Source organism: Centroberyx gerrardi, chromosome 15 (assembly GCF_048128805.1).
Source record: "Centroberyx gerrardi isolate f3 chromosome 15, fCenGer3.hap1.cur.20231027, whole genome shotgun sequence".
NCBI classification, from domain to species: Eukaryota; Metazoa; Chordata; class Actinopteri; order Beryciformes; family Berycidae; genus Centroberyx; species Centroberyx gerrardi.
The window spans coordinates 18,708,964-18,721,962 of record NC_136011.1 but is presented as its reverse complement, the minus strand read 5'-3'; the positions used below and the strand labels follow the sequence as shown (position 1 = coordinate 18,721,962).

At 42.4% G+C, this 12,999-nt stretch overlaps 1 protein-coding gene across 1 annotated transcript; it reads left to right on the top strand.

Annotated features, from left to right (window-relative positions):
* The first annotated feature begins 560 nt into the window (after positions 1-560).
* Positions 561-12,536, top strand: cog2 (component of oligomeric golgi complex 2). Its single transcript, XM_071911678.2, has 18 exons — positions 561-686; positions 1,211-1,372; positions 1,750-1,815; positions 1,906-1,986; positions 2,340-2,443; positions 2,884-2,992; positions 3,457-3,636; positions 4,263-4,387; positions 6,099-6,225; positions 6,463-6,602; positions 7,659-7,720; positions 7,808-7,959; positions 8,123-8,308; positions 8,518-8,590; positions 9,685-9,827; positions 10,456-10,595; positions 10,891-11,074; positions 11,280-12,536. Exons 1-18 carry the CDS (start codon positions 630-632, stop codon positions 11,376-11,378), a joined length of 2,190 nt encoding a protein of 729 aa, XP_071767779.2. The 5' UTR covers positions 561-629; the 3' UTR covers positions 11,379-12,536.
* The last annotated feature ends 463 nt before the right edge of the window (positions 12,537-12,999 follow it).

The window sequence follows — 12,999 nt, the reverse complement described above, 5'->3', positions numbered from 1 at the left end:
GCTAAATCTCAGCAGTGCAGTAGTCCTAATGCTCTACAGCATTGCAGTGATGGTAGCTTTCCTGTTATTCCTTCCTTCATCCTTTCCTTCCTTCCCTCATTAGTTTTTCTTTCTATCTTTCTTTCTTTCTTTCTTTACTTCCTTCCTTTTTCCTAATTTTTGCTAAATCTCAGCAGTGCAGTAGTCCTAATACTCTACAGCATTGCAGTGATGGTAGCTTTCCTGTTATTCATTCATTCATTCCTTCCTTCCTTCCTTCCTTCCCTCTTTCCTTCCTTCCTCCCCAAAAACCTGGTTTTAGAGTTAAAAACAAGATACCATTAAAATCAGCATTGAGCATTTTAAAACTGGGAATCACAAACTCATCAGATAACGAGGTTGTTTTGATGCTGAATGATGTGATACACACGAAGTTGAAAAGCCCAAACCCATCTCCCATCCTGCCACAGTCATTTACCCGTGGCGACCGTTGGGAGGCGCGGTAGAATTATTGTAGGCCGCCAGACTCGACTCCTCTTCCTCGTTGGTGCTCTTGCCATGTTTGCGGAAGCTTGGTTAAATCTCCTGTTCAGCAGCTAGCTAGAGGCTCGTCCCGTTTACTGTGTATGTTTCACACCTTATAGTCAAAGATGAATCTGCCAAAGGGACCTGATTCTTTGTGCTTCGACAAGGACGTTTTTATGAAGGTGAGAATCTGTTAACGTAACGTTTATTAACATGCTAACACGCTAGCTAAAGTTATTAGACTAGCTAGTTGACGTTTAGCTGTTTAGCTGCTGTTACTGGCTGTTCCTGCTTCCTTCTTAAAGATTCTTTGTTTTTTTTTTGGTAGAGATGCTTTATTTAGCAAGCTTTTAAACTTAAATCACAGTCTACAATGCATATCTGTATCATGCATATCTGCAATGCATGAAGCCTGATCTAAAACACCAAACGACTTTAGATGACGAGGCAAATTAGTCAGTTAAACTTTGATGAATGTGTCTGGTGATCTGTCTTGGTCCGTCTGCCTGTCTTGTCAAACATTGCCTGTCTCTCGGTCTACATACCTATCTCTCTGATACAGCTTGTCTGTCTCTGTCTATGTGATACTGCATCTTATTGTATGCATGCCTGTCCAGTAGGAGCTGTTATCTGAGTATCTGTGTATTATGTTGCTGGTCTGTCCTGGCCTGTCTGATCTTGCTGCCTACTCTCTCTCTGGCCCCAGGATGACTTTGACGTTGACCAGTTTGTGGCGGAGTGTCGGAAGCAGGTCCAGCTGGAGGAGATGAGAGAAGACCTGGAGCTCTACTATAAGTTACTGAAGACGGCCATGGTGGAGCTCATCAACAAGGACTATGCTGACTTTGTTAACCTCTCCACCAACCTGGTGAGTGGTTATTATGGTTGCATATCAGCCACTGTATTTGTAGTTGTGAGCTTCATAGGCAGAGCCTGCAATCAACTATTAGTACTGCTCTACAACCATTGTCACACTTAACAGAATATGAAGCAGTTAGAAATGCGTGCCCAGGTCCTTTTGACCACTTTTCTCATTATGTCTAAATGGCAAACTTGACACCTACTGTAAACTGGCTTGATGAATCTCAGAAATAATTTCTGAAAATGTTTTGTATATACTCTCAAAGTTTATCTTTGAAATGTTAAAGGGAGTGAACCATACCCTGTTAATTTTTGGAAGTAAATCTGAAAATGTCAAGGTAGACTCTTTCTAAACACCGACCTCTCTCTGCTCCTTTTTCTCAGGTTGGGATGGACAAGGCCCTCAATCAGCTGTCTGTGCCCCTGGGACAGTTACGAGAGGAGGTTATGGTACGTATTGTGTGGTTGTACATACCTGTCTTCGGCTGGTCATTCTTGCCACAGAGTGTATGCATGTCAGCTAACTGTTTTCTGTTGCAGAGCCTGCGTTCCTGTGTGAGTGAGGTGATTCACTCTATAGACAGCCAGCTGTCCAAACAGGATGACCTGCAGAAGAAAAAGGTTTGGCTCCTCAGCTGTTGTCGTCTACTATCATTTGATTTATCTTTTCTTATTCATCTGTAAATAGATTTCTAAAGTCAGTTTTATAAAACAGGCTAGCATTTTTAGTGTTGTTAGAGGGGAAGAGTTGTCAAAATAGCACGACTTTTTGTGCTGTATACCCAAGAAGATTAATGTATTTCCGAATTCTTTCATACCCCTACTGATATTTACTACTAATTTTAATGTAATCAGATGATTACAAGCAGCTGAACTTGGAGCTGAGCTTGCAACAGGAAACAGTTTCCTAGTGTATGCGTCAATATGGATTACAGAGATCAATAAAGTATCACATCATATTATCTGTTCAACAGGTGTGTGTGTTGAGGCTGATCCAGGTGGTGCGCTCGGTGGAGAAGATCGAGAAGATCCTCCACTCGCAGAACTCCAAGGAATCCAGCTCTCTGGAGATCAGCAGGTAGGGAACTGACTGTACAGTAAAACCACCGGCAATCACTTGGTAGATTACTGTAGCAGTTGAATATGGGCAAATGGATGCATTTCAATATTTGGTCTTACCAGTTTTGTGTTACTCCCCTCTGTACCCTAGACATCATTTAGGGGTCGTACCACTGCTGAAATAGGTGCTGGCTATAACATTGCATGTTTATCTTTTTGGTGCTGCAGTGCCCAAACATGTTTTTCTATAATGTGAACTTGAGCACTCCATCCCATTGTTAGAGAAATGTCTGTACTGTTGCCATGAAGCACCGCAAAGACTTTGGCTGAGTACTTGAGTGCATCAGAGGTTCAAATGGGTTGAGCTTGATTATTGCAGGTAGATTGTACTAAGTGTGTGTGTGTGTGTGTGTGTGTGTGTGTGTGTGTGTATGTGCGCGCGTGTGTGTGTGTCTACAGTCCTCTGTTAGCAGGTCAGATCCTGGAGAGGATAGCTACAGAATTTAACCAGCTGCAGTTTCATGCTGTACAGAGCAAAGGCATGCCCCTACTGGACAAAGTCAGACCTGTAAGTGTGTTAATCAGTCAATCGATCAATCAATCAGACAACTGATAAATCAATTGCCAGTCAGTCAGTCCATCTGCCTGCCCTTCTGTCCACTCATTAATCCTGTAATTATCTGATAAAACAATGGACAAACAATACTGACATCAGTGCTGTGATCTACACTGAGTGTTCAGACCATATTCCTAATTTTATGATGCACCTCGTTCTGCACAATCCATGTTACACTTGTCTCCAGATTTAAAAATTCCTCTTAAACTTTTAATTTCCTATCCATCGACATCTTCCCTTCATGAGTGAAGTGGGTTTAATAGGAAAAATGTATACGCGATCCTTGCTTTCACCTCGATTCACGATTCACTTGGTCTGTCTATTTCCTAGAATGAGTACATGGTCCTAATATTTTGGATACTCAAAGTATGTAAAACTCAAAGTAAATCTATGTCAAATGTTTTGTCCTCTGCCAGCGAATCGCAGGCATCACCTCCATGCTGCAGCAGTCTCTGGAGGGCCTGCTGATCGAGGGTCTGCAGACGACCAACGTGGACATGGTGCGCCACTGCCTCAGGACCTACGCCACCATAGATAAGACCCGAGACGCTGAGGCCCTGGTGGGACAGGTGCTGGTCAAACCATACATGGACCAGGTAAACACCACACACTTTTTAAAGTAAATTTTAGGGCATTTATGCTTTATCACAGTGGTAAATTAACAGCCACCCAAGTACATTTTTGTTTTGGATTAATTTCAGGTGCTGTGATGCACTAAGCTGAGATCCAAACATGGCATTTCTTGTAAATGTAGTTTACAAAAACAAAGTGATGTAATGCTGTAATGCTGTCAAGCACTGAAAGCATATTGGGGAAATACAACAACCATTATTCATTGCGCCTATGATACAGCACATGGTGTTGGTTGCCTACATGATATGCTGAGGAGATAACCCATTTGTAACTAGGTGTATGTTATATTTGCTTCACAAAACTAGCGATAATCACATGGGAGTATAATAGCCAGCTAATGTTGCAGCAGCGAATTAGCCAGTGCTAACCTCATTAGTTAATAGAGTAAGAGATTTTAGTGCGTGAACTGATACTGAGCTCGCTAAATGAAATGTCAATAAAATGCAGCCAAAATATAACCTGCTTAGATATATACATAAACAACTGAAAAACAAAATCAAATCCAATTATTATTTGAAGAGGTTGAATAAAGAACATTTCACTCTCCTCTCCTCTCCTCTCCTCTCCTCTCCTCTCCTCTCCTCTCCAGGTGATAGTGGAAGACTTGGTGAAGTCCAATCCGAATGGTCTCCAGCTGATGTATTCTAGGCTGCTGGAGTTTGTTCCTCACCACTGTAGACTGCTTAGAGAGGTGACTGGAGGGGCCATATCCAGGTATTAATGCTATCACAGAACCAAAGTCATCATGCTAGTATGGAAACATGTCTAAAACTGATCAGAATCAGCTTTATTGGCCAAGTATGTACACATACAATAAATTTGACTCCGGTTTTTCGTTGCTCTCAATGTACTTACACAGAATAAATATACAGCTAAAAACAAGGACAACAAGATGAACAGAGGTAAACCTAAACATTTAACTACTATGTACAAATATGCATATATATAAAAAAGTGTATATATATATATATATATATATATATATATATGTATATATATATATATATGTATATATATATATATATATATATATATATACATATGTAAACAACCCTAGGACAATAGTGCAATGGTGCAGAGTGCAAAGATGCTGGAATAAATATGGAGTTGTTGGTGTAACAGGTTACATTATATTACACATTACATACATTATACACACATTATATACACAATCAGATATTGTACAGATGATGATGATGATGGGGGAGGAGGAGCAGGAGGAAATCCCTGGTCTGGGCCTTTCACTCCTTTTTTTTTTTTGGGGGGGGGGGGTAATTATATACATGAGGTAGGTGTTACAGGTTTATTGCACAGGGATAGTTTCTGTCACTGTATGACTGATTTAAGTGTTCATCAGAGTGATGGCCTGTGGGAAGAAACTGTTCTTGTGTCTGGTTGTTTTGGCGTACAGTGTTCTGTAGCGCCTACCAGAGGGGAGGAGTTGGAACAGGTTGTGTCCAGGGTGTGATGGGTCTGCAGTGATCTTTCCTGCCCGTTTCCTGACTCTGGAGATGTATAAGTCCTGAATGGAGGGCAGGTTGGCCCCAATGATTTTTTCTGCAGTCCTGACTGTCCTTTGTAGTCTGTTCCTGTCCTGTTTGGTGGCCGATCCAAACCAGACAGTGATGGATGTGCAGAGAACAGACCGGATTATTGCAGAGTAGAACTGGATCAGCAGCTCCTGAGGCAGGTTGAACTTCCTGAGCTGGCGTAGGAAGTACATCCTCTGCTGGGCCTTTTTGATGAGTGTGTCTATGTTGGACGCCCACTTTAGGTCCTGGGAGATTGTGGATCCCAGAAACCTGAAGGTTTCCACGGCAGGCACGGTGCTGTTGAGTATGGTGAGGGGGGGCAGTGTTGGGGGGCTCCTCCTGAAGTCCACTGTCATCTCCACAGTTTTGAGCTTGTTCAGCTCCAGGTTGTTATGACCACACCAGAGGGCCAGCTGTTCAACCTCCCGTCCGTATGCAGACTCGTCACCGTCTCGGATGAGGCCGATGACCGTTTTGTCGTCTGCAAACTTCAGGAGTTTGACAGATGGGTCTCCTGAGGTGCAGTTTGATGGAATACGGCCAACATGGCTGTTTGCTTCATTTCCACCAAACATGAACATGGATGTGTATGGGGCCCAGTTTCCCAAAGCATTCATAGATCAAGAAGTTCTTTGTCATCTTTTGAAGTCTACCTCTCCTAGAATAGCAAAGTGTCTGCTTTCAGCTGTAGAGCTGTTGGACACCAGGCTGTGTTCTCAGTCTTTATTGATATATCAACATAATTACCACACCTTATTTACTTACTAAATATGTCTTGTTCTCATAAAGAGTATCAGCTTTATGACAGGTTCTGTCTAATGGCCTGGTATACTGCCAGATGAAGACGATACGATAACATATTACTTATGTGTTGATGTTCCCTCTCCCCTCAGTGACAAAGCAGACGTAGTGCCAGGCTATGATTTCCTGATTAACTCTGTGTGGCCGGAGATCATCCGAGGGATAGAGGAGAGGATGTCCTACCTATTCAACCCTGGAAACCCCGACATATTCTATGAGGTACTGCCACACGGACGCTGTGGGTGTGTGTATACGCATGTAAAAGTTTTTAAAGTTTCATCTTAATGTTATAGCATTGCACAGACAGTACAGTGCATTTTAACTCTGCCTCTGCTTTTGTTCTTGCGTTGGATGTATATACTGTATGTTACCACAGAATTCAATATGGAATTTGTAGTCTCACCTGCGTGTGTGTTTGTGTGTGTGTGTGCGTCTTCTGTTTGTCTTCTCTCCCAGCGGTATAGTGTGAGTATGGAGTTTGTGCGGAGGTTTGAACGCCAGTGCAGTTCGCAGGCCAGTGTGAAGAGGCTGAGAGTTCATCCCTCGTACACCAGCTTCCATAACAAGTGGAACCTGCCCGTCTACTTTCAACTACGGTGCATATTACCTTAATACGCTTTACACCCTACACTACAACGCAATATTCCTCCTACATCAGTTTCCAGAGCAAATGGAACACCCTTAAACATATTAAGTTTCATTCCAAAATGCTATATATAGTTAGCTCATGTTCATTACTCATTTGCTAAAAATACAAAAACTTACATCCTCTAAAATGTATTTTGTAGGGCTCACATTCATGCTAGCATTATTTTATCAGCAAGTGCTATCTTTTTTTAAATGCTGATATATTAGAATTAAACTCTTCATACACGTACAACTTCAGCTTTCATGACCAATGAATTTTGCATGTATGTTTAGCAATGGACAACAGTTTTAATCTTTTCTTGGGGTGTGCAGCTTCAAAGTTTGACCTCTCAGTTAGCTTGAGTGAATACGGTCAGACATTTGGCAGGATGGAGGGTATTGTGTAGTATATATTTTGAAGAACTGAAGGGTCTGGCCTTAAGGACTCAAGGGAAAAGCCAGACTGGCTGTCAGCATTATTCCAGAAAAACTGGGTCGCCAACAGTTGATAAGTTGACCAGTGCCCTGTTTTTTTTGGCAATTTAGAAAACTGCTTATGGATGGCAGTTTCATATTGAATGATGACAAGAAGCAAAGCTGTGGTGTCGGCCTAATACTAACCATAGCTCATAAACACGCCACTAAACCTTGACTGACTGGCCATTGATCTGTGGAAATTACAGGGAAGTTGGACACTGAGTCTTCTACTGTTTGTCAACCTCCCACTGCCCCCGAAACACACACACACACACTGTAAAGTACACAACACACAGATTCACCAGTGCACGTCAAAACAAAGATTAGATCCCACGTGTGCATTTCACAATACAAACAATCCTGCACAGCTCAGCCTTTCTGGAAAGTCCATCATTGCCAGTAAACTTAGTGTTTTTTTCCTGTCATGAACCAGTGTTTGTAGTTCAGAGCAGATTCAAGGAATAAGTTGATAATGGATTGTTTTGAGAACAAGGTCTTCTCTCTCTCCCTCTCCTTCTTTCCCTGCCACACTCCCTCCTCTGCCACAGGTACAAGGAAATAGCAGGAAGTCTGGAGAATGCTGTAAGTGACGGATTAGAAGCAGCCCCAGGTAAGCATTTACCCTCTCTTGTAAACACCAGTATGTTCCTATCCTACTTCCTGTAGTAACTCTGTGTGTGTGTCTGTTCCTGTCCAGCGGGCAGTGTGTACCACCTGCAGGTGTCTGAGGTACTGTGGTCCTGCCTGGTGAGGTGTTGGTCAGACAAGGTCTACCTGTCACCTCTGGCCCATCGCTTCTGGAAACTCACACTGCAGCTCTACTCACGATATGCCAAGTTCCTCAACGAGGTAAACTACAACTTACTGGTTTTAATATTGATTCTTGACTGTAATGATGTAAAAAAAATATTTTTAAGAGCAACAAGGCCAAGGCAGCAGCATCCAAATTTAGAGCCTTGTTACTTGTTGCTTTACCTGCTCTTGGCACTCACCTTGATTGGCGTGCTGACAGGTGCTGACTAAGACTCCACCCCCTGAGGTGCCTAAGGAGTCAATCAGGCCCCTGCCCAGCTCAGCTTCTTCCACCTCCAGTCGAACCTCATTGGACGAGGCCGGCAGCGAGAGCGGAAGTCCCGCCTTCCTCTCCATCAGGCAGCTGGTCTACATTGCAGCTGACATCCAAAAGCTGCAGGAGCAGGTGCGCACACACAAATATTTTACATATAACATATCACACACCAAAACTGCTCCATGACAAGATTTTAGATGAGTTGGTTTTGACCTAAGCCTAAATTTTAGTGACAAACAGTCCCTTTTTGACACTTTTATGATTGTTTCTTTGATGTTTTAATTTTCTGGTTTCCACTGAATTGTTTCTGCGCTGAAGTCGGCTTGTCTCTCTCTTAGATACCGGAGTTGTCAGAGATGGTCAGACAGAGGCTAGAGGCCATCGGATTCAAAAACTTTGCTATTGTAGAAGGTAAGCTACCCATACATAGAGCATTGGGAAATAATTGAACTTTTTACTTCCCTTGCACAGTTTGCCTGTTCTTACTCCTCAATCTTTCCGTGAACAGAAATGGTAATTCTTGTGGAATCTCAAATCTTTTTGGAGGATTTTTTTTTGTAATTGGTTGGGACTACTCCTCTGTACTATATCCAGGGGTTAAAGTGGGCCGGAACGATCCGGAACGGCGTTTCAGCACCTTCGATTAATAAGTAAATAAATCTGATTGGCAGTTTCATACATAATAATGTCAAGTGAGTTCACAGGGCTGCCAACTCTCACGCATTGACCGGGAGACTCACGCAATTGACATTCTTCACACACTCTCACGCCACAAGTCCATTTTCTCACGCAGTGAAAAACAAATTCATAACTGATAACGTTGCGGTGCGAAAAGAGACACTGACAGCGCACGGACAGACAAGACAGAGCAGCACAGCACAGTTATTCAGACCATCTGAATAGTGAGAAATATACACAAATCTATTATATTGTAATTTATTCCCATGCATGGTGCTCAGAGTGGTGCGCACGCAGGCAGGAGTGAGAGTGAGTTACTATGGTTACGGGGACGCTCTGTGTCTCTGTCGCTCTGAAACTTTCTCGCGATTCCCAATAATAGGTTTTTAGGTTAGTATGCCTATGCAAAATCATGAATGTAAGCACCTCAATGTTGAAATCTAGTAATATAACATAATTTTACATTTTTGGTTAAAAAAATGTAAAATTGTCCCCCCCCCCTGGGAACAGGGTTCCCCCACCTGCCAAATCCCACTTTAACCCCTGACTATATCCCACATGGTCTTATTATTATGGAAAACATGCAGAAGGGACAGCTCTTGGCACTAATATCAGTGTTCACTGACATTCAAAAAATTCAGACATTAATCCCAACAGGCTTGTGAACAGGATATAATAGAGAAAATCTCAATCACAAAATATAATGATGCCTTAGCTGACTCTAAGGTTTTTCTTTTGGGCTGTATCCCCAGCCTCAGCACTAGGATAACTCAGGCTGGGTAACAAGTGCGTAGTTGTGCATTTACTAGTGCTCTCTTCCTTGTCAGATGCTCTAGAGGACTCTAAGGCCTGTCTGTCAGGCAGCATCCCCACTCTCAACACCAGGATGACCCAGCATCTGACTGAACGGTCCTGCCGCTTCCTGAAGAGCGCATCTGAGGTGCCACGCCTCTACCGCAGGACCAATAAGGTCAGTGAAGCTGCAACGTACACACTTCAGTGCTTATCCTGTATTATTTCACAGCAACAAATGTGATAGCATAGCCGCCATTTGTCCGATTTTAATGAAACTTGGAGGGATGACTCATTTTGGCACTGTTTGTGGCATTTAAAAAATTACATTGATTGGCCTGATGGGCGCTATAATTAAAGGTGAAAATTTCAACCTTGGAAAGGCTATAACTGCTACACCACCAATCTGATTTTGATGAAACTCGGAGGGATGATGCATGGATGGCATTAAAACAAATGGCATTGGGATACTATTTTTAAAGCCCTAACAGTGAGCCTATTAAATGTAATAATTAATGTTTCAGTGGGAAATTTGGGCATAGTTCTAAGAGATTTTATTATTTAAAATTTTCTCTACCATTGCTGGCAATTTCCTTGCTGTTGTGACTCACTTTTGCGTGATGAATATAAGGGAAACACTGACAGGCCTGTCCACAGACACATAGACACCACTGAATTGTTGTTCATTGATGGAGGCAGCTCATAGCCCTAAACACAGGCAAAATATTTGATGTGGATATCCTTGCTACCAGCAAGTTTGTGAAGAATACTCTCCTGATCTAACTTTCTACTTGCTTCCTGGACAGGATCTGCCGGTGCGCGCGTCAGCGTACATGGACAACGCCTTGCGTCCGTTACATCAGTTGCTGACCGACTCGACAGGACTGGTCACTCCTTCTACAGCACAAGAATGGCTGCGAGTTTCGCTGTCTGACTGCACACAGAGGTGAATTTACACACACACACGTATATACATAGGATTGGCTAATCTGATATCCACAGGTTCTGTTGTGTGAATGGTCTTTGCTGTGCCAATGGTATTTTGACAGTCACCCATCTAATGAAAATGAAAGAATGACATCCTCATTCCCATTATGTTAATTTTGACACATTTTACGTACGTGAGGATGGTGTTTGTCTTCTGTGCCGGAATCTTCGGAATCAGATCTTTATCCAGCTAGTCTGCACCCCACCAAAGTTTGTGTTTCCCACCTGTCTTGACCTGTCCACGCTTTGTGCAGGTACTATGAGACCATCTCGGAGGTACTGAGCTCGGTGAGGAAGATGGAGGAGAGTCTGAAGAGACTGAAGCAGGCCCGGAAGGGTGCGGCCTCGACAACCACAGTGGGAGCTAATGGTGGACCCACAGACGACAGCAAGATCCGCCTGCAGCTGGCTCTGGATGTGGAGTACCTGGGAGAACAGGTGCAGCAGTGCTTCACAGACGCACATACACAACACAGGCATGCATGGAGGCACATACATGAACGCATAACCATAAATAAACACACATTCCTGGTGAAAAAATCATATAAACAAACATACTACAATTCTGGTGTACAATTCTGTGTCATTTGAAGTGCATTTGGTTGATCCTCCTCACACTGCTGTGTGCCGTTGTCTGTCTCAGATCCAGAAGATGGGTCTCCAGCCAAGTGACATCTCCATGTTTTCCACCCTGATGGATTTGGTCCAGGAGGCCCGAGAGCTGGCAGAACAGAACCAGTAGCACTACTGAACCCATAGTAAGCAAAACCCATTAACATGCTGGACTCATTTCTGCAACCCTCCACCTTGGGCTAAACAAACACAATACACTCGGTCTTACACGGCCGATGGTGGTGCATAATATCCCCATCATCTTCCTACAGTACAAGATGACTCTTAATACCTGGATGAATAAAACAAATAAACAGTAGGCTTCATTTATAAAAGTTTCTTAGGCACAGGTTTTGTGCTTTTGACCAAATCCTGTCTAAAGTCATGGTTTATTAAAAGGTTACTTTGTCACAATCAATGGCATTGTCCCCCCCCCCCCCCCCAATTTTAAAACTCATTCACCAAGGTATGAATATAATAGGCATCATTTTTATTTTATTTTTTTAATTACATTTTTTGAAATGATGGTACCATGAATACTATGAGTTAGTAAAATATATATTAATATATATATTTGAGGCTCAGTGAACCTTACAGAAAAATAATTTGCCCATCGGACCATGAAGAACCTCGGACTGGAGCGGTTTCTCTACTACTGGAATCCTTTTTTCAACCTCTAGTGCACACTTCTCTATTTCATGCAGCCGTCAGCGCTGCGGTGTCACAAGTCCTTGACACAACAGGAAGCGTCGTGCTCTGCCAGAGTTGTGACTGGTCAAGCTGTCAATTCTGGGTGGAAACACACAAGAGGAACTACTGACTGAAGGGCTTTTCAGGGCGAGAGCTGATTATAAATGGGAGAATTTTCACGTGTGATTGGATAATCATCGGGGCTTGTATCGGCAATATGAATACAGGGGATTGCAGTATTGCTGTTGGAGATTGTAGTTTTCATATGCAGACTAGAAGTTCAAGAAATAATTGTTCTTCACAAAATGACGGTGATGCTGAAGGCATTGTGTGCGCTGTTCAGTACAGATTGTTATATTGATGATATATTGGCCAAAAGAGATCTTGGATAAAAATGGTCTGCCCGTCTCAAATGTGTGTTTTATGGAGAGAATGTCAGAAACAAACCAACCATATTTCTCTGTTTACTGTTACCTGGTGAAGGATGAATAGCAAATGTAGAAGACGACTAGTGTGAATGATGTACATTTTTATTAAAATCAAAGTTGTAATATAATGCTATTAACATAATGAACTTGGTAATAAAATTGAAAATTAACTTTGGATACAATGTTTAATTTGTGTGTTTGTAACCGAGAGGTCAGTAGCGAGATAGTAGCAGCACATAGTCACAGGTGGTTGCTCTGCATGTAACTATTCCCTCGCACCGCTAACAAGAAAGCCAGATGACTGCAACCACTGTGTGCATGCCAACACCTAAGGCCTTTTAACTTGTCAGTTGCCTTTGTTTTTGTAACTCTCATTTGCTCTATTCTTATCTATATCCTATTCGTTCATGTATTCTTTAACTGCTTGCTGCTGCAAAAGCCCAATTTTCCAAAGGGAATCATTAATGTTTAATCTAATATAATCAAATCTATTCTATTTACAGATTTGATGAAATTCACTTGGCCAGATTAAGAAATACAACATATGTACCAAATTTCATTAGCAAGAGTGAGAGACAAGATTTTGGAAATGAAGGACATGAGGACAAAAAGGGAAAACGCTCTTATCTCACT